At 47.6% G+C, this 27,500-nt stretch overlaps 3 protein-coding genes across 3 annotated transcripts in view; 1 reads left to right on the forward strand and 2 right to left on the reverse strand.

Annotated features, from left to right (window-relative positions):
- The window catches only part of LOC310823943 (basal cell adhesion molecule-like), an 8,688-nt gene extending 3,524 nt beyond the window's left edge, over positions 1–5,164 (forward strand). The window contains exons 5-7 of the mRNA XM_083696884.1: positions 805–1,104; positions 2,674–2,775; positions 4,032–5,164. Of these exons, the coding sequence (XP_083553010.1) occupies positions 805–1,104; positions 2,674–2,775; positions 4,032–4,099 (470 nt within the window). The 3' untranslated portion in view covers positions 4,100–5,164. The remainder of the gene's footprint in view (positions 1–804; positions 1,105–2,673; positions 2,776–4,031) is intronic.
- LOC310823739 (uncharacterized protein) overlaps positions 1–27,500 on the reverse strand; it is a gene marked incomplete at both ends in the record, with an annotated part of 320,139 nt that overhangs the window by 29,214 nt on the left and 263,425 nt on the right. The gene's annotated exons all lie outside the window — the stretch shown is intronic.
- The window catches only part of LOC310823915 (tripartite motif-containing protein 16-like), a gene marked incomplete at its 5' end in the record, with an annotated part of 11,954 nt that continues 4,817 nt past the window's right edge, over positions 20,364–27,500 (reverse strand). The window contains 2 exons of the mRNA XM_083696856.1: positions 20,364–21,520; positions 22,749–22,814. Coding sequence (XP_083552982.1) covers positions 20,964–21,520; positions 22,749–22,814 — 623 coding nt within the window. The 3' untranslated portion in view covers positions 20,364–20,963. The remainder of the gene's footprint in view (positions 21,521–22,748; positions 22,815–27,500) is intronic.

The following is a 27,500-nucleotide window of genomic DNA, read 5'->3' on the forward strand; positions in this document are numbered from 1 at the left end:
CCCCCACTCTCCTCCCCCTCTCTCCCCTCTCTCCTCCCCCTCTCTCCCCCCTCTCTCTCTTTCCCCCTCTCTCTCTCTCTCCCTCTCTCTCTCTTCTCCTCTCTCTCTCTCCCCCTTTCTCTGTCTTCTCCCCCTCTCTCTCCTCCCCCTCTCTCTCTCTCTCCCTCTACCCCCACTCTCCTCCCCCTCTCTCCCCTCTCTCCTCCCCCTCTCTCCCCCCTCTCTCTCTTCTCCCTCTCTCTCTCTCCCCCTTTCTCTCTCTTCTCCCCCTCTCTCTCCTCCCCCTCTCTCCGCCCTCTCTCTCTCTCCCCCTCTCTCTCGCCCCCCTCTCTCCCTCCCTCTCCCTCCCTCCCTCTCTTTCTCCCCCCCCTCTCTCTCTCTCCCTCTACCCCCACTCTCCTCCCCCTCTCTCCCCTCTCTCCTCCCCCTCTCTCCCCCCTCTCTCTCTTCTCCCTCTCTCTCTCTCCCCCTTTCTCTCTCTTCTCCCCCTCTCTCTCCTCCCCCTCTCTCCCCCCTCTCTCTCTCTCCCCCTCTCTCTCGCCTCCCTCCCTCCCTCTCTTTCTCCCCCCCCCTCTCTCTCTCTCCCTCTACCCCCACTCTCCTCCCCCTCTCCCCTCTCTCCTCCCCCTCTCTCCCCCCTCTCTCTCTTCTCCCTCTCTCTCTCCCCCTTTCTCTCTCTTCTCCCCCTCTCTCTCCTCCCCCTCTCTCCCCCCTCTCTCTCTCTCCCCCTCTCTCTCCCCCCCTCTCTCTCTCCCTCTCCCTCCCTCCCTCTCTCTCCCCCCCCCCTCTCTCTCTCTCTCCCAGGCCTCTCTCCTCCAGCCTCTCTGACCGTCAGTCCCAACAGATCTCAGTTCTACCCTGGTGATTCTGTCTCAGTGAGCTGTGAGGTGCAGGGGAGCTCTACTGGATGGAGAGTGATGAGCTTCACAGAGGGTTCCTGGCTGTGGTTCAGAAGGCGTTCCAGGCTGTCAGAGTGTGACTCTGTTAAATCATCAACTGGACCCACATGCCTCCTCCCCTCTGTATCCACTGATGACAGTGGAGTGTTCTGGTGTGAGTCTGGGTCAGGAGAGTACAGCAATGCTGTCAACATCACAGTGACTGGTAAGCTGTTGTCACTTCTACAGTCGTTAGGGTTAGGGTTAGGGTTAGGGTCAGGGGGGGTCAGGGTTAGGGTTAGGGTTAGGGTTAGGGTCAGGGGGGGTCAGGGTTAGTACAGGAGGGGTTAATGTTCGTACAGGGGGGGTCAGAGTAAGGGGAAGCTGTTCAGTTCTACAGTCGTTTGGTGTCTCTGAGTCTCATTCAGAAAATGTGGTTGTAGAAAATCTCAACCTCTGGATTGTTGGGTTAGGGTTACGCAGGTCAGAGGTCAAGTTACTGGATGACTGTTTCTACCAAAATGACGTCTTATTCATGACCTCCACTAATACCAACCTGTCCTAACTCTGATTCCTCCTCCACCTGCACCTCCACCTGCATCTCCACCTCCACCTCCACCTCCACCTCTACGTCCACCTCCACCTGCACCTGCATCTCCACCTGCACCTGCACCTCCACCTGCATCTCCACCTCCACCTTTATCACTATCTCTACCTCCACCTCCACCTCTATCACTACCTCCACCTCACCCTCCAACTCCACCTCTACCTCTACCTCCACCTCCACCTGCATCTCCACCTCCACCTGCACCTCCACCTCCACCTGCATCTCCACCTCCACCTGCACGTCCACCTGCATCTCCACCTCCACCTCCACCTGCATCTCCACCTCCACCTGCATCTCCACCTCCACCTGCACCTCTATCACTACCTCTACCTCCATCACTACCTCCACTTCCACCTCACCCTCCAACTCCACCTGCATCTCCACCTCCACCTCTATCACTACCTCTACCTCCACCTTTATCACTACCTCCACCTCCACCTCTACGTCCACCTCCACCTGCATCTCCACCTGCACCTACACCTCCACCTGCATCTCCACTTCCACCTCCACCTCCACCTCCACCTCACCCTCCAACTCCACCTCTACGTCCACCTCCACCTGCATGTGCACCTCCACCTCCACCTGCATCTCCACCTCCACCTCCACCTGCACCTCCACCTGCATCTCCACCTCCACCTGCACCTCCACCTGCATCTCCACCTCCACCTGCACCTCTATCACTACCTCTACCTCCGCCTCTATCACTACCTTCACCTCTACCTTTACCTCCACCTGCATCTCCACCTCCACCTGCACCTCCACCTGCACCTCTATCACTACCTCTACCTCCACCTCCACCTCTATCACTACCTCCACCTCCACCTCACCTTCCAACTCCACCTCCACCTGCATCTCCACCTCCACCTGCACCTCTATCACTACCTCTACCTCCACCTCTATCACTACCTCCACCTCTACCTCCACGTCCACCTCCACCTCCACCTGCATCTCCACCTCCACCTGCATCTCCACCTCCACCTCTATCACTACCTCTACCTCTGTCACTACCTCTACCTCCACCTGCAACTCCACCTCACCCTCCACCGTAACCTCACCCTCGACCTCCAACTCCAACTCCACCTCCAACTCCAACTCCAACTCCAACTCCACCTCCAACTCCAACTCCACCTCCACCTCCAACTCCAACTCCAACTCCAACTCCAACTCCAACTCCAACACCACCTCCAGTGGTCTTCATGTCTCTGCCCAGGCTGCTGTGTAGTTTACTGGTGGTGTTCCCCTTCCTGCTGGTGACCATCGTACTGGTGGTGAAACGTTGCAGGGCTCCAGGTAAGAACCCTCTGCCCTCTACACCTACAGCTAGCTGACCCTCCTAAACACTCCCCTGTCTACACTACAGCTAGCTGACCCTCCTAAACACTCCCCTGTCTACACTACACTACAGCTAGCTGACCCTCCTAAACACTCCCCTGTCTACACTACACTACAGCTAGCTGACCCTCCTAAACACTCCCCTGTCTACACTACACTACAGCTAGCTGACCCTCCTAAACACTCCCCTGTCTACACTACACTACAGCTAGCTGACCCTCCTAAACACTCCCCTGTCTACACTACACTACAGCTAACTGATACTCCTAAACACTCCCCTGTCTACACTACACTACAGCTAGCTGACCCTCCTAAACACTCCCCTGTCTACACCACACTACAGCTAACTGACCCTCCTAAACACTCCCCTGTCTACACTACACTACAGCTAGCTGACCCTCCTAAACACTCCCCTGTCTACACTACACTACAGCTCGCTGACCCTCCTAAACACTCCCCTGTCTACACTACACTACAGCTAGCTGACCCTCCTAAACACTCCCCTGTCTACACTACACTACAGCTAGCTGACCCTCCTAAACACTCCCCTGTCTACACTACACTACAGCTCGCTGACCCTCCTAAGGGTCATTGAACACTGCCCTCTGGTGTCAGAATGGGAACACTGCCTTCTGGTGTCAGAATGGGAACACTGCCCTCTGGTGTCAGAATGGGAACACTGCCCTCTGGTGTCCGAATGGGAACACTGCCCTCTGCTGTCATAAAGGGAACACTGCCCTCTGGTGTTAGAATGGGAACGTTGCCTCTGGTTGTGTGAATAGGACCAGAGATTGTATATACTAGAGATACGCCTCTCCCTTGAATCACTGTTGGTTTTGACAGAGACGGTGAAGATGGCGCCTGTCCCATGTGGGGATACATTTCTGACCAATCACCACACAGTTATAGATTAGCTTTACTGACAGCTGTCGTCGCTAGGTTCGCGTTGCTAGGATCACGTATATTATTTTATAGCCCGGTTCTAACTGGTAATTAGCCAGTATTTACTAAGAAACTATGAGGTAACTATGTGGTAACAAGGGCTTCTGCTGCCTCAGTGAGTTCATCACCATGGTAACTACCTGGTCTTGAATGACACACAGAGAGGCTTGAGTCAGTCAATCGAAATGAAACAGCGTTTAATTGAATTTAAACATTTTATTTCATATCAGCAATGATACAAAATCATGTTATTTTATTCCTGTGTTGAACAGCTCAGCCTGATGAAGAGAAGCCAAGCAATGATGTCATCATGATGTCAGATTTGGATCCTCAGGAGTAACTGAACGTCCAGCAACAAGACATGGAAGCTATTTTAGCTCAGCTTTAAAGGGGCAATCTGGGATTGGTACATCCATGTTGGGACTCATAAATGAATGATATACAGGATAGCCATTGAGTCTTGAGGAATATGACTTATAAATGCCTCATGAATTGACTTTAAGGTTAGCTTTGCTTGAATAAAAGCAATGTTAGCATAGAACAACAATGTTATTTACTTATGCTTTTACTTGTAATCAGAAATATTTTTGCTTCATCGGTTGTTTCCTTATTTTGATATGCATAGTTTTTTCATTAGATTATATTAAAGACATCTTTTCTTTTGAATTTTGAAATATGTTTTGCTTTTTAGAGGTATTTTACAAAATCTTCTTTTTCCATTGGTATTAGTCATTAAACCGGCCGATAAGACATTCCTTCTTTCTGCTTGGAGCTGGAATGTTGTTTCACATCATTAGTTTAATGTGTTTTTAACATGCAATTACATGTTTTGATGGCGTTTACCAGACCGTGTTTACCAGACTGTACCAGATCGTTGTTGGGAATTTATTTTTATAAATACAGTTTATTTTTGCTAAATGAAAAATACATTACTGCAGTGTGCTAAATTTACTAATGTGGTGGCCTGTTGATAAATGAGAGATGGATCAAGCATTAGTCCCGTGGTACGTTGGATTAATACATGGAGACGTCAAGCCAGGCTATCAAGAAGGATGTTGCAACACATGTTTACACAAAAAGCTGTAGTGGAAAAGTACCAGACTAGGGAGGGACAAACCAGAGCAGGTGTGTTATCTCTCTAGCAGGGCGCTGTCTCCGCTGATGGGACCAATCGTGTGCCAAGGGGCCGGGACCAGCCCGTGCACCGACAAGGGAGAGCCAAGTCTAAACCACGGCTTCTCCCCAACCAAACAGCCAATCACATCATTTGTGTTACTGCTTTACGTGACTGTTAGAATCCATCCATTTTTAGAGGGTTGGTTACAGATTAACAGCTTGCTGACTGCGATTTTCCTTGCCAAAAGTGGTCCTTGTACAAGCCTGAAATTTTGACATCAATAAAATAGCTAAAAGTAAGAAGTTGTTTGTCTTCTCCTTAAAAAAAAGAACACGCTCTGACACCATGTTGACCAGACCATGCGGTGACATCATATCGCTGAGTCTACCTTTAACTGAATCTTATCTCGGTGTCTGGGGTTTCTGAAGGGATGCTTTCCTCTGTCTGTGTTCATTGCATCGATCAATCAGGGTGGGAAATATGTATATGAACATGCAACGCAACAGTGGCCTTCATGTTTGCAGTGAAAGTTTGAGAGTATCGATCGGAAGATGAAGAAATGGATTGACTTTCAAAGAGTAGGAAGTAAAATGCAGAAGGAGACTTTGAGTGGATGCTAACTGGTATTGAATGAATGTTGCTGTTATGATGTGAAGTTTATGATGATGGTGTGAGGGTTGACAAGACATTATTATAATAATAGTAGCTGGTTTAATGTAAGCACTAATCTATCAATCATGGGGGCAGGCAAGTTAAATCCAAACTTGAATTTGCACATTGAATGTCTGAGAATACATACTAAAATATGAAGGAATGTTTGGCATTGAAAGAATATGAACTAAGTAAGAATATTTGGTGTTTAAGAACATTTTAAATTAAGTTTGAGATGTCAAAAGAATGAGGTCACCCGGTAAAAAGGCATCATCAGGAAGAGAATACTATTCCATTGTTTGCTTCGGACAATGAAGATTTAGATTTAAGTAAAAAGGCAAGTGATTGAATGTTTTAATGATAATGCTTAAAAACCTACTGCTAAGAGTAATAGTCTGATATATATATATATATATATATATATATATATATATATATATATATATATATATGATAACTGTGTGTTAATCAGTAATTCAGAACAGTAAAAGACCGTTCTGACTATATGTGTAACTTTAACCAACATGTGGAAGCCTGTTTGTGTTAAGGTTAGGGTTAGGTTAGGTTAAGGTTAGGTTAAGGTTAGGTTAGGTTAGGTTAGGTTAGGTTAGGTTAGGTTAGGTTAGGTTAAGGTTAGGTTAGGTTAGGTTAGGTTAGGTTAGGTTAGGTTAGGTTAGGGTGGTGTTGTGTATCTGAGTTCCCTGAAGCACCCGGCCGGCCAGCAGGCCAAGTGGACCAGCTCAAACTCAAGTCATTTTCTCTTCTCTCTGTTGTCTGTAATAAAGGCTTTATAAAGGGAACTCCTGCTGTCATCTCCATTAATCAAAATGTACTACAGGTTTATTTTACAACAATATGACTTGTTGAACGGACTTTGCAGTTTGTAATTCCACCTGAGAAATAAAAGCTATTCTATTCTACGAGTTCAGGCATATGGGCAAACTACACATGAACGTTACTAACTAGCACAGGCTAACTACACATTCATGTTTCTACTAGCACAGGCTAACTACACATTAATGTTTCTACTAGCACAGGCTAACTACACATTAATGTTCCTACTAGCACAGGCTAACTACACATTCATGTTTCTACTAGCACAGGCTAACTACACATTCATGTTTCTACTAGCACAGGCTAACTACACATTCATGTTTCTACTAACACAGGCTAACTACATGTTTCTACTAGCACAGGCTAACTACACATTCATGTTTCTACTAACACAGGCTAACTAAATGTTTCTACTAGCACAGGCTAACTACATGTTTCTACTAGCACAGGCTAACTACATGTTTCTACTGGCACAGGCTAACTACATGTTTCTACTAGCACAGGCTAACTACATTTTTCTCCTGGCACAGGCTAACTACATATTACTACTAGCACAGGCTAAATACATGTTTCTACTGGCACAGGCTAACTACATGTTTCTACTAGCACAGGCTAACTACACATTAATGTTTCTACTAACACAGGCTAACTACATGTTTCTACTAGCACAGGCTAACTACACATTCATGTTCTTACTAGCACAGGCTAACGACATGTTTCTACTAGCACAGGCTAACTACATGTTTCTACTAGCACATGCTAACTACACATTAATGTTTCTACTAGCACAGGCTAACTACATGTTTCTACTAGCACAGACTAACTACATGTTTCTACTAGCACAGGCTAACTACATGTTTCTACTAGCACAGGCTAACTACATGTTTCTACTGGCACAGGCTAACTACATGTTTCTACTAGCACAGGCTAACTACATGTTTCTACTAGCACAGGCTAACTACATGTTTCTACTGGCACAGACTAACTACATGTTTCTACTAGCACATGCTAACTACATGTTTCTACAAGCACAGGCTAACTACATGTTTCTACTAGCACAGACTAACTACATGTTTCAACTGGCACAGGCTAACTACATGTTTCAACAAGCACAGGCTAACTACACATTAATGTTTCTACTAGCACAGGCTAACTACACATTCATGTTTCTACTAGCACAGGCTAACTACATGTTTCTACTAGCACATGCTAACTACATGTTTCTACCAGCACAGGCTAACTACATGTTTCTACTAGCACATGCTAACTACATGTTTCTACTAGCACAGACTAACTACATGTTTCCACTAGCACATGCTAACTACATGTTTCTACTAGCACATGCTAACTACATGTTTCTACTAGCACAGACTAACTACATGTTTCTACTAGCACAGGCTAACTACACATTAATGTTTCTACTAGCACAGGCTAACTACATGTTTCTACTAGCACAGGCTAACTACATGTTTCTGTTAGCAACAGTCAGTCACACTGCTACTGTATGAACTAGCTACTGTCGCTATTTCATATAGTGTATCATCGGGACTGTAGCTAGTTCATACAGTAGCAGTGTGATTGACTGTAGCTAGTTCATACAGTAGCATTGGGACTGTAGCTAGTTCATATAGTAGCAGTGTGATTGACTGTAGCTAGTTTATACAGTAGCAGTGTGATTGACTTTAGCTAGTTCATATAGTAGCAGTGTGATTGACTGTAGCTAGTTTATACAGTAGCAGTGTGATTGACTGTAGCTAGTTCATACGGTAGCAGTGTGATTGACTGTAGCTAGCTCATACAGTAGCAGTGTGAATGACTGTAGCTAGTTTATACAGTAGCAATGTGATTGACTGTAGCTAGTTCATACAGTAGCAGTGTGATTGACTGTAGCTAATTCTTACAGTAGCAGTGTGATTGACTGTAGCTAGTTCATACAGTAGCAGTGTGATTGACTGTAGCTAGTTCATACAGTAGCAGTGTGTTGACTGTAGCTATTTTATACAGTAGCAGTGTGATTGACTGTAGCTAGTTCTTACAGTAGCAGTGTGATTGACTGTAGCTAGTTCATACAGTAGCCGTGTGATTGACTGTAGCTAGTTCATACAGTAGCATTGTGAATGACTGTAGCTAGTTTATACAGTAGCCGTGTGATTGACTGTAGCTAGTTCATACAGTAGCAGTGTGATTGACTGTAGCTAGTTCATACAGTAGCCGTGTGATTGACTGTAGCTAGTTCATACAGTAGCAGTGTGATTGACTGTAGCTAGTTCATACAGTAGCAGTGTGATTGACTGTAGCTAGTTCATAGGATGAGTGGCACATCCTCCACGACCACACCCTGCTCAACGTCCACCAACAGCACAGCCAAGGCCTCCACCTGGACCCCGTCAGTCCTCTCTACATAAGGACAATAATGACATAGAACCACTCAGCATGTGTTGCTAGAATACAAAACAGCATCGCACAAATCCAAAACGTACATGCCTTGCCAAAATGCACGGAGGTGGCTAGCAAGCTAGCTAGTTCAAGCTAAAGGTAACTCTTAGCAACGCCCTTAGACACTGTCAACGGGTTACTTAGCCACCTAGCATCTAACAATGCTATCATTGCTTCTAACTGGCAAAATAATCATTGTACACACAATTTGGGAGATATGTGTCTACTGTAAAATGTAATTAAATGTCACATACCCTCTTCGAAGTCGCTGTCGCTTTCCTCTTCACGATCGCGAACCTTGCTTCGCGAGTGCGTGGACTGGGGGCAGACGTTTCTACGACAGGTTGTTGGTCTTGTTTTCTTTTTTGCAGGGCTCCCGTTGGGAGGACAGCGACTTCGAAAGCGGGTATGTGATGTTTAATTACATTTTACAGCAGTAGACACATAGTCAACAAATGTGTCTTTATAATGGCATGACACTTTGTCAGTTGGTAGCAATGGTAGCATTGTTAGCTTTAGCTTGAACTAGCTAGCTTGCTAGTCACCTACATGCATTTTGGACTTGTGCTGTGTTGTTTCTGTAACACTTACCTCGAGTTGTAGATAAGTATGCTATGTTAGGACCAGTGACTAGGCTCGTAGGGAGCAGTAGTAGTTAAAACAGTAATAATAGCAAAATAATAATCAGACACACCACAGACCATCAAGTAAGTTTTAAATGCCGGCTTGTTTATACACATTTGTAGAAAAAGTTAGAAGTAGAAAATTGGTACCATAAGACAGTTTACATTACACATACATACATTGAATACTGAAAACAATTGCATCTAAATGCAAATGGGTCAATAATAAACCTCTTCTTTAAGGAATATCAAGAAAAACAAAGTCTCTCAGTTCAAGAAAATATTTCTAAAGTGAAGTCTCGGTTAAAGTTTCTTTTAAAGTTCTATTTGGTTTCTAATTTCAATAGTTAACTATTTTAAGTTCAATGGCTATCTTACTTTTCCATAAGATTATTCTATCTAAGTATCATTAAGATCTTTTAAATCTTCATTAAATCAATATTTTCACTAGGCCTATTTAGAATCAAGTATCAAGTATTAATCTCCTATTTTAGCAATATAAACCAGTGAGCTACTATGTTTAGCGAGTTCAGAAACAAAATCAAAATCAGTTTGGCATTAGCATGAAACCAGTAGGATAACAATAATACCATCAAACATCAATTAAAACATTCACCATTCAACATTAACATCAAGGCTATGAACGTATAGTGAATAACTATCAAGTATCAAGTTAAATGCTAATCAATCTTTTCAGGCAACAATGCAATTCAATCATAGACCGTATGCAACGGTCAACGAATTCAACCTTGCTAGCAACCAGGCGAAACAGTCCAGCGAATGCCACGTGCGAACTTAGTTTTCATTGAGTCCACGCTTACCGCAAATTAAAGTCCAAACGAATCCTCTTGCAACGAAATAACGAAGGCTTTACACAGTCCTACCGCAAATCCGATGAAAGAGTCCTTGTTCTTCTCCAGAATGTAGATGAATCTTGTGGATGCAACGTGATGATGATCCGATGGTTCTTCTCAAGAATGTAGGAGGCTCGCCAGCGGGAGCGTGGCTCCGGATAATACACGGTTTTACTCTCTTATATAATGTCTAAATAAACCACAGTCTACCTTTGCAGACAGAATACAACATAAAACACTTTCAAATCAAAGAAAATAAACGTTTTCACTCGGTTTTGCTGTTATTTTGCTCACTGGTTAGTTCCACTAGCTTTCGCTCAACTTGCTTCGTCTCTGACTAGCATTCTCAATGAAAAAGGAAGTTGCAACCAGCCATTCTGATTGGCTGACTAGTTTAAGTGACAAAACTTCCTGTAAAAATCAATATTGAAACGAATTATTTTTAATCCTATTTATTAGACTAAATCATGGACTTTTATTTCTAATGTCAGAATATTTATTCAGAAATATTTTTACTGTTATTTATTCAAGTATCTGTTTATGGCTATTTTAACCTAGGTTACAGACAGGTTAGAGGGAGAGACAGACATGGAAAGAGAGGGAGAGAGAGAGAGAGACAGGTTAGAGGGAGAGACAGACATGGAAAGAGAGGGAGGGAGAGAGAGAGACAGGTCAGAGAGAGACAGACAGCTCAGATGAAGAGGGAGGTTAGGTTAGAGGGGGGACAGACAGGTCAGAGAGAGACAGACAGGTCAGGGACAGAGAGAGAGAAAGAGAGACAGACAGACAGACACCCCCAGACAAATTGATCACAGACAGACAGATCACAGACAGACACCCACCTTTGGGGTCGTTGTGGGTCAGTAGCTGGACCCCCGCCTGCTTGGCATATGCCGTCAGATCGGGGGGCATCACACAACAGGACGCCAGGTTGACCTGGTTGCTGATGGGCTTCACCTTGGATACGGGAGAGAGAGAGACAGGTCAGAGAGACAGACAGGTCAGGGACAGAGAGACAGACAGGCCATCAGATCGGGGGGCATCACAGAACAGGACGCCAGGTTGACCTGGTTACTGGTGGGCTTCACCTTGGATACGGAAGAGAGAGAGACAGGTCAGGGAGAGACAGACAGGTCAGGGACAGAGAGACATACAGGCCATCAGATCGGGGGGCATCACACAACAGGACGCCAGGTTGACCTGATTACTGGTGGTCTTCACCTTGGATACGGGGGAGAGAGAGAGAGAGAGAGAGAGAGACAGGTCAGGGACAGACAGACAGGTCAGGGACAGAGAGAGAGAGACAGACAGACAGACACTGTTAACTGCTTGGTTGGGACAGAGAGAGAGAGACAGGGCAGGGACAGAGAGAAAGAGAGAGAGAGAAAGAGAGACAGACAGTTGGCGTACGCACTCAGTTTGACCTGGTTACTGGTGGGGTTTCACCTTGGACATGGAGAGAGAGACAGACAGGTCAGGGAGAGACAGATACCCCCAGCACAGGACAGACAGACAGACAGTTCAGAGACAGAGACAGACACCCACCTGGGCCCAGTCGTAGCGCTCCTCCAGGAGGCCCTTGTCCAGGACAGACAGACAGGTCAGGGATAGAGCGAGAGAGAGAGAGAGACAGACAGACAGACACACACACCGTCCAGGACAAACAGACAGGCCAGAGAAAGACAGACAGACACCCACCTGGGCCCAGTTGTGCAGCTCCTCCAGGAGGCCCTTGTCCAGGTCCGACGTCCCGATGGCGACCACCTTCCCGGACGCCACCAGCGTTTCCAAGAAAACCCATGCCGGCTACATGTCCGAGAGGGTCTGGGGGGCGTGGTCGGCCCCCGGGGGGGGGGGGGGCGGGCGCCAGGATGACCGAGTCGAGTTGGGAGAGGGCGAGAGTGAGACAGGCTGTTGGGGGGGAGGGAGACAGGTTAGGGAGAGAAAGACAGGTTAGAGGTCCGAGAGGGTCTGGGTGTGGGGGGGGGGGGGATGTTGTCCTCCTGGTCGACAGGGCGAGGGTGAGACAGGCTGTGGAGGGGAGAGACAAACAGGTAAAGATAGAGACAGACAGGCAGACAGCCAGCCAGCCAGCCAAACAAACAGACAGACAAGCAGACAGCCAAACAGGCAGACAGACAGACAAACAGGCAGGACTCACCCATGTCGACAGCCTGCCTGATGGACGACTGGTCCGACTCGCACAGGAACAGCTTGACTGCAACGACAACGTTAGCGTGGGTTAGCCTAGGTTAGCCTGTGTTAGCATGTGCTGGTGTCATTTGTTAGCCTGTGTTAACGTGGGTTAGCGTTGGTTAGCCTGGGTTAGCCTGTGTTAGCATGTGCTGGTGTCATTTGTTAGCCTGTGTTAACGTGTGGTCGCGTCGTGTGTAATCATGGGCTGGTATCGTTTGTTAGCCCTGGGTTAGCGTGTGTTATCGTGGTGCGTGTGAGCCGGTGTTAGCATGCACTAGCATTTATTAGCATGTGTTATCGTGGTGTGTGTTAGCGTGCGTGAGCCTGTCTTAGCCTGCGTTAACCTGTCTTACCCTGCATTAGCGTAGCGTTAGCCTGCGTTAGCTTGTCGTAGCGTACCAGACACCTTCAGCTCCTCCCTCTCCTCCGGTGTGATGGTGGCCTCGGCCGCCTGGGGGGTGGAGCAGTCCAGGACGTCAGACTCCTGGAGAGACAGACAGGTTAGAGACAGACAGGTTAGAGAAAGACAGGTGAGAGAGAGACAGGTAAACAGACAGACAGGTTAGAGAGAGAGAGACAGACAGGTCAGAGAGAGAGAGACAGACAAGCATGATGGTGGCCTCGGCCGCATGGGGGGTGGAGCAGTCCAGGACGTCAGACTCCTGGAGAGACAGACAGGTCAGAGAGAGAGACACAGGTAAACAGACAGACAGGTTAGAGAGAGAGAGACAAGTTAGAGACAGACAGACAGAGAGACAGACAGGCGTGATGGCCTCGGCCGCGTGGGGGGTGGAACAGTCTAGGACGTCAGACTCCTGGAGAGACAGACAGGTCTGAGAGACAGACAGGTTCAGGACAGACAGATTACAGAAAGACAGCCAGGCGTGCCTGGGAGGGGGGAGCAGTCCAGGTTAGAGACAGACCAGACTAGTCGAACTAGAGAGAGGGAGAGAAAGAGAGAGAGATTAGCTGACCTCAGCAGAACCTCCCTCCCTCCCTGTTCAACCCTCCCCCCCAAACCTGCCTCCCCCCCGTCTCCCTGCCTGTGTGTGTGTCTGTGTGAGTGTGTCTGTGTATGTCTGTGTGAGTGTGTGTATGTCTGTGTGAGTGTGTGAGTGTGTGTGTGTGTGTCTGTGTGTATGTGAGTGTGTGTGTGTCTTCCTCTCTCTCTCCCTGTCTCAGGAGCACCCACCCACACACACACACACACACACACACACACACACACACACACACACACACGTTGTCACTTGACTCACTAAACATTGACGCCTCTGGGCATGTGTGTGTATGTGTGAGTGTCTGTGTGAGTGTGTGTCTGTCTGTGTGAGTGTGCGTATGTGTGAGTGTGTGTGTGTGTCTCCCTCTCTCTCTCCCTGTCTCAGGAGCACCCACCCACACACACACACACACACACACACACGTTGTCACTTGACTCACTAAACATTGACGCCTCTGGGCATGTGTGTGTGTCTGTGTGTGTCTGTGTGAGTGAGTGTGTGTGTGAGTGTGTGTGTGTGTGTGTCTGTGTGTTGTGATGGCCCAGCCGGTGAGCAGTGCCCCACAGAGACACCTGGTGGCCACAAGGGGGAGGCAAAGGCAGCCATGGGGTGTCGTGCTGGATGGGAGGTACTATCCCAGTTCTATGTCCTGGAGACTCCGCCACCAATCAGATGACTCAGCTCACCGCTCACAGGTGCGCTGAGTCAGCTCGGCGATCCTGAGGCCTTTTAAACTCCCCAGGACAAGCTGAAGACAGACTGGCTGGAGGAACGAGTCGAGACCAGACACCCGCTAAGCCAGTCTCATAAGCCAAACGGGAGAGAAAGCCTGGAAGACGGAGAGGAACCCCCCAACCGACCGGAGGAAGAGGTCAGTGAAAGGGACCCGATATCCGACTAACTTTGGCCTGTCTCTCTTTCTCTCTCTCTGACGACAAGAAGAACCCGGCGGAGCGCCGTAGCGCCAACCGCCAACCCGGTGAAGATTTGAGTTGCCTTTCGCCTCTCCCTTTTCCCCGCACCTTAGAAATAAAACCCTACGTTGATTTCACCGCAACCCCTGTTTCCGCCTGTTTCTATTCTCATTGGTTGACCCACTGTTGCGCCTGTCGACCAGGCTCCCACAGTGTGAGTGTGTGAGTGAGTGTGTGTGTCTGTGTGAGTGTGTCTGTCTGTCTGTCTATCTGTGTGTGTGTGTGTGTGTGTGTCTCCCTCTCTCTCTCTCACACACACACTTTGTCACTTGACTCACTAAACACTGACGCCTCTGGGCGCGCGTGTGTGTGGGTGTGCGTGTGTGTGTGTGTGTGGAGCATCCAGAGAGAGACGAAGGAAGGAAGGAAGGAAGGAAGGAAGAGAGGGATGAGTCTCACCTTCTCCTCCGCCGACAGTAAGGAAAGAAGACAGGAAACAGGAAAGGAGGGAAGGGAATGAGGGAGAGAAGGAGAGAGAGAGAGAGACAGGAGGGAGGGAGGGAGGGAGGGGAGAAGGAGGGGAGAAGGAGGGAGAGAGAGAGACAGGAGGGAGGGAAGGAGGGAGAGAGGGAGAGAGACAGGAGGGAGGGAAGGAGGGAGAGAGGGAGAGAGACAGGAGGGAGGGAGGGAGAGACAGGAGGGAAGGAAGGAAGGAAGACAGGAAAGGAGGGAAAGAAGAGAGAGACAGGAGGAAAGGAGGGAGGGAAGGAGGGAGAGAGAGAGAGACAGGAAAGGAGGGAGGGAGAGAAGAGAGGGATGAGTCTCACCTTCTCCCCGGCCGACGGCGTCTCGGAGGACCAGTCACTCAGCGTGGCGCGGATACAGTCCTGGAGCTACGGCAACAACAGACAGACAGGTCAGATGGAGAGACAGACAGGTCAGAGAGAAACAGACAGACAGACAGATAGACAGACAGATAAGACAGAGGGACAGACAGGTCAGAGACAGCATGGCGCGGATACAATCCTGGAGCTGGAGGGCAACAAAAGACATACAGGTCAGACAGACAGACAGAGAGAGACAGGTCAGATAGAGAGACAGACAGGTCAGAGACAGCGTGGCGCGGATATAATCCTGGAGCTGAACGGCAACAACAGGTCAGACAGACAGACAGAAAATGACAATAAAACGACATATTTAGTATTTATTTAATCACATTCATAATACACACACACACACACGGTCAGTTCGTTAGAGCCAGTTAGCATTCGCCTTTAGCACCCCGTCAACACTGCACTCTGTAGGTAAATTCGTTAGCTTCGTTAGCTCCAGTTAGCATTAGCCTTTAGCACCCCGTCAACACTGCACTCGGTAGGTAAATTCGTTAGCCCCGTTAGCATTAGCCTTTAGCACCCCGTCAACACTGCACTCGGTAGGTAAATTCGTTAGCTTCGTTAGCCCCGTTAGCATTAGCCTCTAGCCTCCCGACCCCCCCCCCCGCCCTTCTTACCTCCTCACTCGGGGACGACGGACACTTCTTCTTCAGCCGGCTCCGGTTGACGAGGTTCCCGGTGTGGAGGTTGAGTGTCGTGGCCCGGGTCAGAAACGAGGTACCACCGGGGGAGACGGTCCCAGAGGACCCGCTACGAGTACCAGAGGAGCCGCCGGTGTCGGTGGTTTCCATGGTGTCTGTCTCCCCTTCTCTCGTAAAGAAGAAGTAAATGTCGTAAAGATATAATAATAATAATAATAATAATAATAATAAAAAGATATCGTAAAATGAGGGAGGGGTGGGGTTGTCTAGCAACGAGGAACAGTTGGTGGGTTTGAGGGAATGTCGTAAAGGAAAAGAAAATGTCGGAAAGGGACGGGATATGGTGGGTTACCTAGCAACGAGGGGGTGGGGAGAGTGTGTGTGTGGTTTGAAGGACTGTCGTAAAAATATTTTTTCAAAACAAATACGAACGGTGGAGGGAAAGGGGATGGGTTGCCTAGCAACGAGGGGGTGGGTTTGAAGGAATGTCGAGTAATGATGACACGACGCGTTTCCACACACACACACACACGGTCAGTTCGTTAGAGCCAGTTAGCATTAGCCTTTAGCACCCCGTCAACACTGCACTCGGTAGGTAAATTCGTTAGCTTCGTTAGTTAGCCCCGTTATCATTAGCCTCAGAGCCGGTAGAGGAGACGGTACCACCGGGGGAGACGGTCCCAGAGGACCCGCTACGAGTACCAGAGGAGCCGCCGGTGTCGGTGGTGGTGGTGGTTTCCATGGTGTCTGTCTCCCCTTCTCTCGTAAAGAAGAAGTAAATGTCGTAAAGATATAATAATAATAATAATAATAATAATAATAATAATAATAATAATAATAGTAAATGTCGTAAAATAAGGGAGGTTGGTGTGTTTGAGGGAATGTCGTAAAGGAAAAGAAAATGTCGGAAAGGGACGGGATATGGTGGGTTACCTAGCAACGAGGGGGTGGGGAGAGTGTGTGGTTTGAAGGAGTTTCATAAAACATTTTTTTCTATGTCGTAAAATACGAACGGTGGAGGGAAAAGGGGGGGGGTTGCCTAGCAACGAGGAGGTGGGTTTGAAGAGCCAAACTACATGGTTCTACTAGCCCTAGGGTTAGGGTCAGGGTTAAGGGTTAAAGTTAACTCATCCCCTAGGGTTAGGGTTAGAGTTAGGGTTAGGGTCAGAGTTAGGGTTAGGGTCAGAGTCAGAGTCAGGGTCAGGGTCAGGGTTAGAGTCAGGGTTAGGGTCAAGGTTAACTCGTCTCCTAGGCCTGTCTGCACATTTGGGTTGTCATGACGTTGCTAAGTGAAGTGTTAACACTGGAAAGAAAACGTCCCCTTTGGTTTCCACTGATGTTCTATTATACTAATGTTCTATTATACTAAGATTATATTACACTGATGTTCTATTACACTAATGTTCTATTACATAAATGTTCTATTACACTAATGTTCTATTATACTAATGTTCTATTACACTGTTCTATTACATAAATGTTCTATTACACTAATGTTCTATTACATAAATGTTCTATTACACTAACGTTTTATTATGTTTTTTTATGTGAAGACTGCCCAACGCATCACCGGTTCCTCACTCCCCTCCATCGAGGCTGTCCAGGGCAAACGATGCTTGCGTAAGGCACGCAGCATCGTCAAGGACATTTCTCACCCCAACCACAGACTTTTCACCCCACTCCCCTCCGGGAGGCGCTACAGGTCTCTCCGCACCCGAACCAGTAGGTTCAGAGGCAGCTTCTTCCCTGCGGCTGTCACCCTGCTGAACTTGAACACTACACCTACCTGACAACCTACTACCCCCGCAACCCCCACCCCCCCACCCGGACTATTGCACTATTGCACTATACTCCCCTCCCCTGCTCTTACTCAATACCACTGCTCTTCTGTACATACCTGTTCATACTGTTCATACTGTTCATAATGCACATAATGCACATATCCTATATTTTCTTTAATACTACTGCACATACTGTACATACTTGTTTATACGGCATTCCATATTTATATTTATTCTGCTATCTACCTCATGTTACTGTTAATACATATATACTGCTAGACTGCATTACCCATACAGCTCATATGCTGCTACACTGCTCATACTGTAACTATTTATTCTGCTATAATGCTACTGCTACTCACATACTGCTATACTGCACTGCTATATTATACTGCTTATATTATACTATATCATACTGCACTACTACTGATCATATATTGCACTACCTGTAAATACTGTTCATTGCACTTTCTGCTATTTTGCACTTCTGGTTAGACGCTAACTGCATTTCGTTGTCTCTGTACTTGTACTCTGCACAATGACAATAAAGTTGAATCTAATCTAATCTAATCTAATCTAATATTACACTGTTCTATTACACTAATGTTCTATTACACTAATATTCTATTACACTAATGTTCTATTATACTAATGTTCTATTACACTGTTCTATTACACTAATGTTCTATTACACTGTTCTATTACACTAATGTTCTATTACACTGATGTTCTATTACACTAATGTTATATTACACTGATGTTCTATTACACTGTTCTATTACACTGTTCTATTACACTGATGTTCTATTACACTGATGTTCTATTACACTGTTCTATTACACTGATGTTCTATTACACTGATGTTCTATTACACTGTTCTATTACACTGATGTTCTATTACACTAATGTTCTATTACACTGATGTTCTATTACACTGTTCTATTACACTGTTCTATTACACTGATGTTCTATTACACTGATGTTCTATTACACTGATGTTCAATTACACTGATGTTCTATTACACTGATGTTCAATTACACTGATGTTCTATTACACTAATGTTCAATTACACTGATGTTCTATTACACTAATGTTCTATTACACTGATGTTCTATTACACTAATGTTCTATTACACTGATGTTCTATTACACTGATGTTCTATTACACTGATGTTCTATTACACTGTTCTATTACACAAATGTTCTATTACACTAATGTTCTATTACACTGATGTTCTATTACACTGTTCTATTACACTGTTCTATTACACTGATGTTCTATTACACTGATGTTCTATTACACTGTTCTATTACACTGATGTTCTATTACACTGATGTTCTATTACACTAATGTTCTATTACACTGATGTTCTATTACACTGTTCTATTACACTGTTCTATTACACTGATGTTCTATTACACTGATGTTCTATTACACTGTTCTATTACACTGATGTTCTATTACACTGATGTTCTATTACACTAATGTTATATTACACTAATGTTCTATTACACTGATGTTCTATTACACTAATGTTATATTACACTAATGTTCTATTACACTAATGTTCTATTACACTGTTCTATTACACTGATGTTCTATTACACTGATGTTATATTACACTAATGTTATATTACACTAATGTTCTATTACACTGTTCTATTACACTGATGTTCTATTACACTAATGTTCTATTACACTGTTCTATTACACTGATGTTCTATTACACTGTTCTATTACACTAATGTTCTATTACACTGTTCTATTACACTGATGTTCTATTACACTGTTCTATTACACTGATGTTCTATTACACTGTTCTATTACACTGATGTTCTATTACACTGTTCCATTATAAAAGATCTGTGATGTTATAAAGAATATTTCAGGTTCAAATTCTGGGTTTTTAGGATCCAGTGCTTATTGCTAACTGGCTGGATTCTAATCTCTCTGTTGTTGTAATACTAGTAAATGACCACCAGGTGGTGCCCCCATCTGAGGGCTAGAGGTCTGGGGGATAGGGTTCTGGGGGTCTGGGGGTCTGGAGGTCTGGGGGTCTGGGGGTCAGAGGTACTGCAGGGGACAAGTGAAGTCTTCTCATGCCTCCCATGGCAGGGAGCGGTACTGCAGGGGACAGGTGAAGTCTTCTCATGAGAGCCATGCCTCCCATGGCAGGGAGAGGTACTGCAGGGGACAGGTGAAGTCTTCTCATGAGAGCCATGCCTCCCACAGCCCACAGACAGAGAAAGGAAAAGCAGCCTGCACCTTGGCTGCCCCTCACAATGTCACATGATGCATAGATATTACTGTACTAGATGATTACTATATAAAAATGAAGGAATGCATGGAAAGTGAAGTTCAGAACATGTACAGCGCCTTCTGAAGGTATTCAGACCCCTTCACTTTTTACACATTTTCTTGTGTTATAGAGTAAATTTGAAATGGATTCAATTTAAAGAATTTGCCATCAATCCACACACAATACCCCAGAATGACAAAGTGAAAACACGATTTTTGACATTTCAGTACATTTATTAAAAGTGAAATACAAAAATACCTCATGGACAGAAATATTCAGACTTTTTGCTTTGACAGTCTTAAAATTAGTTAAAATGCAAAAATGTCATCAACAAATCACTCAATAAGTTGAATTAAGTCCATCTTAATGCAAGGATAATAATTCATGTCATTTCGGAATGAATATCTTTGTTTTTATAGGGTCTCTGATTTGCATAGGAATCAATTACACACTGTGTAGATTAGGATGTTCTGAAGACACTGTCCATATTGTACTGACAGAGAAGGAGAGCTGTCTTCACATCCACTCCCTGCTATCTTACACACAGCAACGTGATCCAGCATCACAACTCAAACACCCAATCTAACCAACTCTTATATACATACAGACACTCTCTCCTGTGTTATTCTCAGAGTTCATCATCAGTCTGATTTGATCATCTAATCATTCATCTAGATTGTTTCACTATCAGTTGCATTTCCATCAAAAACAAACAAACATATATAAACAAATATATACATATTTTCTGTACCTGTAGTCTATTTCACTATCAGATGCATTTTTTAATAATTATATATATATATATATATATATATGTACAGTAAGAAATAATATAACTACACACAACACACAACACCCTACACACTGGGAGAGGGAACATCTGTACCTCCAACATCTCAGTGAAAACACACCACCATCCGACTGCATCATGTTCTGATCCATCATGTTTGAGCCTTTGGTGTTCAGTGTGATCTCCCTGAGACTAGTTTACACAGGGTCACTGAACATTCATCATAGTCCCAAAGATAAAACCCTGGGTAGAGGGGCTCAGTGAATGTGGAGTGGAATGTGTGCAGGAGGGTCCGTGTGTCAGAGGAGACGCTGTAGAAGGACAGAGTGCCGGCCGGCCAGTCCAGATACACTCCTACTCTGTGGGAGCCAGAGGAGGGGACAGGTATGTCAGTCATCTTCTTATTGTGCCAGGCGGAGTAACTGTCATCAGAGCACCTCAGCCCCCAGGACTTGTCATTGTATCCCAACCTACAGTCATAACCCCTTCCTCTCCTGCTGATTCCTTTATATGTCACTCCTATAACAGCCTCTCTCCCACTCCACTCTACCTCCCAGTAACGGCGCCCAGTCAGACCCTCTCTACACAGCACCTGGTGCCAGCGCTCAAATCTCTCTGGGTGATCAGGATACAGCTGCTTCTTTCTCCCCCATGTCACCTTTCTGTTCTCCTCAGACAGAGAGAGGTCTCTGTGTGCTGTGTTTGGGTCCAGTGTGAGCTCACAGGCATCTGGGAGAAGAGCAGAGGGAGGAAGGGAGGGAGGGAGAAAGAGAGAGAGAGGAGAGAGAGAGAGGGGGACGGAGGAAGAGAAAGAGAGAGAGTGATGGAGGGAGAGAGAGAGAGGAGAGAGAAAGAGAGAGAGAGGAGAGGGGAGAGAGAGAGAGAGAGAGAGAGAGGGGGAGAGAGAGAGAGAAAGAGAGGAGAGAGAGAAAAAGAGGAGAGAGAGAGAGAAAGAGGAGGAAGAGAGAGGGGGACAGAGGAAGAGAAAGAGAGAAAGGGATGGAGGGAGAGAGAGAGAAGAGAGAGAGGGAGAGAGAGAGGGAGAATAAGAGAGAGAGGAGGAAGAGAGAGGGGGACGGAGGAAGAGAAAGAGAGAGAGAGAGAGAGAGAGAGAGGGGAGAGAGGAGAGGGGGGAGAGAGTGGGACAGAGGAAGAGAGAGAGGGACGGAGGAAGAGAGAGAGAGAGGAGAGAGAGAGAGAGGGGAGAGAGGAGAGGGGGGAGAGAGTGGGACAGAGGAAGAGAAAGAGAGAGGGATGGAGGGAGGGAGAGAGAGAGAGGAGAGAGAAAGAGAGAGGGAGAGAGAGAGGAGGAAGATAGAGAGAGACGGAGGAAGAGAAAGAGAGAGAGGGAGGGAGGGAGAGAGAGAGAGAGGAGAGAGAGAGAGAGAGTGAGGAGAGAGAGAGAGAGAGGAGGAAGATAGAGAGAGAGAGACGGAGGAAGAGAAAGAGAGAGAGGAGGAAGATAGAGAGAGACGGAGGAAGAGAAAGAGAGAGAGGGAGGGAAGGAGAGAGAGAGGAGAGAGAGAGAGAGAGAGAGAGGGGACGGAGGAAGAGAAAGAGAGAGAGGGATGGAGGGAGAGAGAGAGGGATGGAGGGAGAGAGAGAGAGGAGAAAGAAAGAGAGAGGGAGAGAGAGAGAGAGAAAGGAGGAAGAGAGAGGGGGACGGAGGAAGATAAAAAGAGAGAGGGATGGAGGGAGAGAGAGAGAGAGGGAGAGAGAGAGAGGAGAGAGAAAGAGAGAGAGAGAGGGGGGAGAGAGAGGGAGAGTCAGATATGTAGGCTGTCTTTGATGAGTCTCTCCCTCTCCTAGAGATCTCTAGTTGTGTCTCAGGGTTTGTGGAGAGGATCAATGGAGGGAGGGAGGGAGGGAGGGAGAGGAGGGAAGAACAGAGAGAGGGAGGGAGGGAGAGATAAAGAGAGAGAGAAACTGTCAGCTACTTCAGGAGAAACACACTCACATTGGAAGAACTGGTCCTGGGCTCTGGTCTTGGGCTCTGGTGGCAGGAAAACATCCACTCCATTCACTACAGACGGGAGGGAGGGAGGGAGGGAGAGAGAGAGGAAGAAAGAGGAAGGGAGGAGAGGGAGGGAGAGAGAGAGAGAGAGAGAGAGGGGAGGTAGGGGTAGAGGGAGGGAGAAAGGGAGAGGGAGGGAGGCAAAGAGGGAGAGAGAAAAGGAGGGAGGGAGGGAGGGAGGGATAGAGAGAGGAGGGAGGGAGAGAGAGAGAGGGAGGGAGGGAGAGGAGGGAGGGAGAAAGAGGGAGGGATAGAGGGAGGATGGAGGGAGGGAGAGAGGAAGAAATGAGGGAGGCAGAGAGGGAGGGATAGAGGGAGGGGGGGAGAGAGGGAGAAAGAGGGAGAGAGGGAGGGAGGGAGAGAGGGAGGGGGGGATAGAGGGGGGAAGGAGGGAGGGAGGGAGGGATAGAGGGAGGAAGGAGGGAGGCAAGAGGGAGAAAGAGTTAAGGAGAGGATAGAGGGTGAGAGGGATGAAGGAGGGAGGGAGAGAGGGAGATAGAGGAGGGAGGGAGGGAGCGAGAGAGGGAGAGGAGGAATCGAGGGAGGGAGAGTAGGAGAGAGAGGGAGGGAGGGAGAGAGAAGAGGGAGGGAGGGAGGGTGGAAGGGAGAGAGGGACGGAGAAAGTGGGAGGGAGAGGATAGAGGGAGAGAGGGAGGGATGGAGAGAGGGATTGATAGAGGGAGGGAGGGATGGAGGGTGAGAGGGAGAGAGAGGAGGGTGGGAGGGAGAGAGAAAGAGGGAGGAGGGAGGGAGGGAGAGCATAGAGGGAGGGAGAGGATAGAGGGAGGGAAAGAAGGAGAGATAGAGAGAGGGATAGAGGGAGATAGGGAGATAGGTAGGGAGAGGGGGGGGAGAGAGGGAGAGGATTGAGGGAGAGAGAGAGGAGGGATGAAGGAAGAGAGGGAGGAGGGATAGAGGGAGGGAGGAAGAGAGGGAGAGGAGGGATAGAGGGAGGGAGAAAGAGAGAGGGAGAAGATAGAGGGAAAAAGAGGATAGAGGGAGGGAGAGAGGGAAGGAAAGAGGGAGGGAGGGATGCAGGTCGGGAGGTATAGAGGAAGGGAGGGAGTGAGGGGGGGAAAGGAAGGATAGAGGGAGAGAGGGAGGGAGAGAGGGAAAAAGGAGGTAGGAAGAGAGGGAGGGAGAGTAGTAGAGAGAGGTAGGGAGGGAGAGAGAGGCACGGAGGGAGAGCAAGAGGAGGGAGGGAGGGAGAAAAGAGAGGGGAGTGAAAGAAAGAGAGAGAGAGAAAGAGTGAGGGAGGGAGAGAGGGAGGGAGGGAGAGAGAGAGGGAAGGAGGGAGAAAGAGGGAGGGAGAGAGGAAGGGAGGGAGTGAGGGGGGGAAAGGAAGGATAGAGGGAGAGAGGGAGGGAGAGAGGGAAAAAGGAGGTAGGAAGAGAGGGAGGGAGAGTAGTAGAGAGAGGTAGGGAGGGAGAGCAAGAGGAGGGAGGGAGGGAGAAAAGAGAGGGGAGTGAAAGAAAGAGAGAGAGAGAAAGAGTGAGGGAGGGAGAGAGGGAGGGAGGGAGAGAGAGAGGGAAAGAGGGAGAAAGAGGGAGGGAGAGAGGAAGGGAGGGAGTGATAGAGGGTGGGAGGGAGGAATGGAGAGGAAGGATAGAGGGATGAAGGAGGGAGGGAGAGAGGGAGAGAGAGGAGGGAGGGAGGCAGAGAGGGAGGGAGAGGAGGGAGAGAGAAAAAGAAATAGGGAGGGAGAGAGGCAAGGATAGAGGGAGGAAGGAGGGAGGGAGAGAGGGAGAGATAGAGGGATTGATAGAGGGAGGAAGGAGAGAGGGAGAGAGAGGTGGGAGTGAGGGAGAAAGAGAGGGAGGGAGAGGAAGGAGGGAGGGAGGGAGAGAGGGAGGGAGAAAGAGGGAGGGAGAGGATAGAGGGAAGGATAGAGGGAGGGAGGGAAGGAGGGGGGGAAGGAGGGAGGGAGGGAGAGAATGAGAGAGAGGAGGGAGGGAGGCAGAGAAGGAGGTATAGAGGGAGGGAGAGAGAGGAGAGAGGGAGGCAAAGATGGAGGGAGAGGAGGGAGAGAGGGAGAGAGATAGGGAGGGAGAGAGGGGCAGGGAGGGAGGGAGGGAGAGGATTGAGGGAGAGAGGGAGGGATAGAGGGAGGAAGGAGGGAGGGAGAAGCAGAGAGGGAGGGACAGGAGGGAGAGAGGGGGTGAGGGAGGGAGGGAGAGGATTGAGGGAGAGAGGGAGAGAGAGTAGGGAGGGAGGAAAAGAGGGATAGAGGGAGGGATAGTGGGAAGGATAGAGGGAGGAAGAAGGGAGGGAGGGAGAGGTGGGAGGGAGGGAGAGATAGAGGGATTGATAGAGGGAGGGATGGATGGTGAGAGGGAGAGAGAGGAAGGAGGGAGAGAGAAAGAGGGAGGGAGAGGATAGAGGGAGGGATAGAGGGAGGGAAGGAGGGAGAAAGAGGAGGGAGGGAGGCAAAGAGGGAGGGAGAGAGGGAGAGGAGGGAAGGATGGAGGGATAGAGGGAGGGAGAGAGAAAGGGAGAGAGGTGGGGGAGGGAGGGAGGGAGAGGATGGAGGGAGAGAGGTAGGTAGAGTAGCAGAGAGAGGTAGGGAGGGAGAGAGAGGCACGGAGAGCAAGAGGAGGGAGGGAGGGAGGAAAGGGAGGGAAAGAGAGAGAAAGAGGGAAGGAGGGAGAGAGTGTGGTAGGGAGGGAGAGAGGGAGGGAGGGAGAAAGGGAGGGAGGGAGAGGGAGAGAGGGGGGTAGGGAGGGAGAGAGAAAAAAAGACAGAGAAAGAGGGAAAGAGAGAGAGAGAGATTGGATGGAGAGAAGAGGTAGGGAGGGAGGGAGGGAGAGAGGGAGGGAGGGAGGGAGGGGGGGAGAGAGGGAGAGAGGGAGGGAGAGAGAGAGAGACATGTATCAGTCAAGGGTTGTCAACATGGACAGGTCCCACATTGTTCTGATGGGGGGGGAAAGAGAAGGCCTCACTTTGCAGGTTAACCCTTTGGGGACCAGGGGTATTTTCTCCATTTTTACATACATTTATTCTTTCTCAATTTGAAGTCACTTCCATACAAAATAATACCCAAGTGTTTCATATCAATATTTTCAGTACAAACTCAGCTTTCTTGATTGTGATAGATGTTTACCCCAACAGCACTGTGTGAAGAGGTAAGTAGGCCTAAACCTGAACATTTCGAATCCGTTTTTCAGAAATGTTTCAAATCCCATGTGAAAACATACCTTTACCCATGTGGATGAATTGTTTTGGTGCTTGAAATTCATTCATGAAGTCCTGAGCTACACAGAAATGGCATACAATATGAATAAAATACTAGACAGAATATAAAAAAGGACTTCTAATGGATCCTTGTAAACACATCTTCTCTGCTTTCTGTCTCTGTCACTGTCACTGAAATGTTTGTCAATACCGACAATGCCGACGTCACGTGTAGCGAAGAAGATGGACGTGCGAATTGACCAATCAACGACGGTAAAAGGCAGTGTCTGAGCGACTCAAGCTAGGCTGCTTCCAAATTCACCAATTACGCAGGGAGGGCCTGTACCAAGCTGTTCCTAGGTTAATAGCTCCGTCTGTAAGTGAGAGGGCATGTCACAGGAGGGCTCAGGGGATATTTAAACCATGTTTCTACGCCGGATTATCACTGAGATATTGATCAAAACATTTTGGAAACCCCTGAAAACGCAGCTGCGCGTTTGAGGTCCCGAAAGGGTTAAATAAGTAGGATTAAGGTTGCGGGTTGGGGTTCGGGTTAGGATTGGGGGTTAGGGTCTGTTGTTGGTTAGGGTTAGGGGTTTGGGGTTTGGGTCTGTTGTTGGTTGGATGTTTTCATTGATGGTTTAGTATTTCCATTAGGGTTAGGGGGTTAGAGTTTAGGGTCTGTTGTTGTTTGGATGTTTTCATTGATGGTTTAGTATTTGATAGAATAGATGTTGAATTTTATGCGACTTTAAATGTCCGACTGATGGGGAAATGGAAAGTCATAAAAAGAGGCTTTACCAAGAGGAGGGGAGACAATAGGATTTGCACCCCCTGGGGGAGTACAAAGGTTGGAGTGACCTGGGTCTGCGACGACCATTTAGTCTAAAAGCCCACAAAATGAAATCTAACGTGTTGCAGAGAACCGGTGGATCGACCTTGTTTACAAGAACATTGACCTCCGCGGTGAAACGTGGTTCTTATCTACAAGAACATTGGCTGAGAATACCCACACTGTGTCTTCTCGTCGCGGCCTGCGCACCCTCTCACTCACCACTCTTTCTTCCTCTGTCTTAACCGCCCTACCCTCTGTTGAATCTTTCTCTCTTCTATCCACTGACGCAGCTTCCTCCACCCTCCTGTCCTCTCTTTCCTCATCCGTCGACTCTCTCTGTCCACAGATATCAAGGCCGGCACCATCCTCTCCACGCGCTCCCTGGCTGTCTGAAACCCTGCAAGCTTGATGATCTAGACCCTTATCTCTCTCTCCTCCTCAACTACACCTCATCTGCATCAGCTGGTAAAGCCTTATACTACCATCCCAAAATTCACACCTCTGTCTCTGACCCAAGAAAACTGTTCTCCACATTTTCCTCACTCCTCAACCCTCCTCCTCCCGCTCCTCCCTCCTCTCTGTCTGCCGATGACTTTGTCACCTATTTTGAAAAGAAGGTTGATGACATTAGCAGCTCCTTCCCTCTACCTCTCACCAACAATGCTACCTCTCCTCCCAAACCCACTGTG

Source organism: Argentina silus (genome assembly GCF_951799395.1).
Source record: "Argentina silus genome assembly, chromosome: Y".
In the NCBI taxonomy this organism is placed as follows: domain Eukaryota; kingdom Metazoa; phylum Chordata; class Actinopteri; order Argentiniformes; family Argentinidae; genus Argentina; species Argentina silus.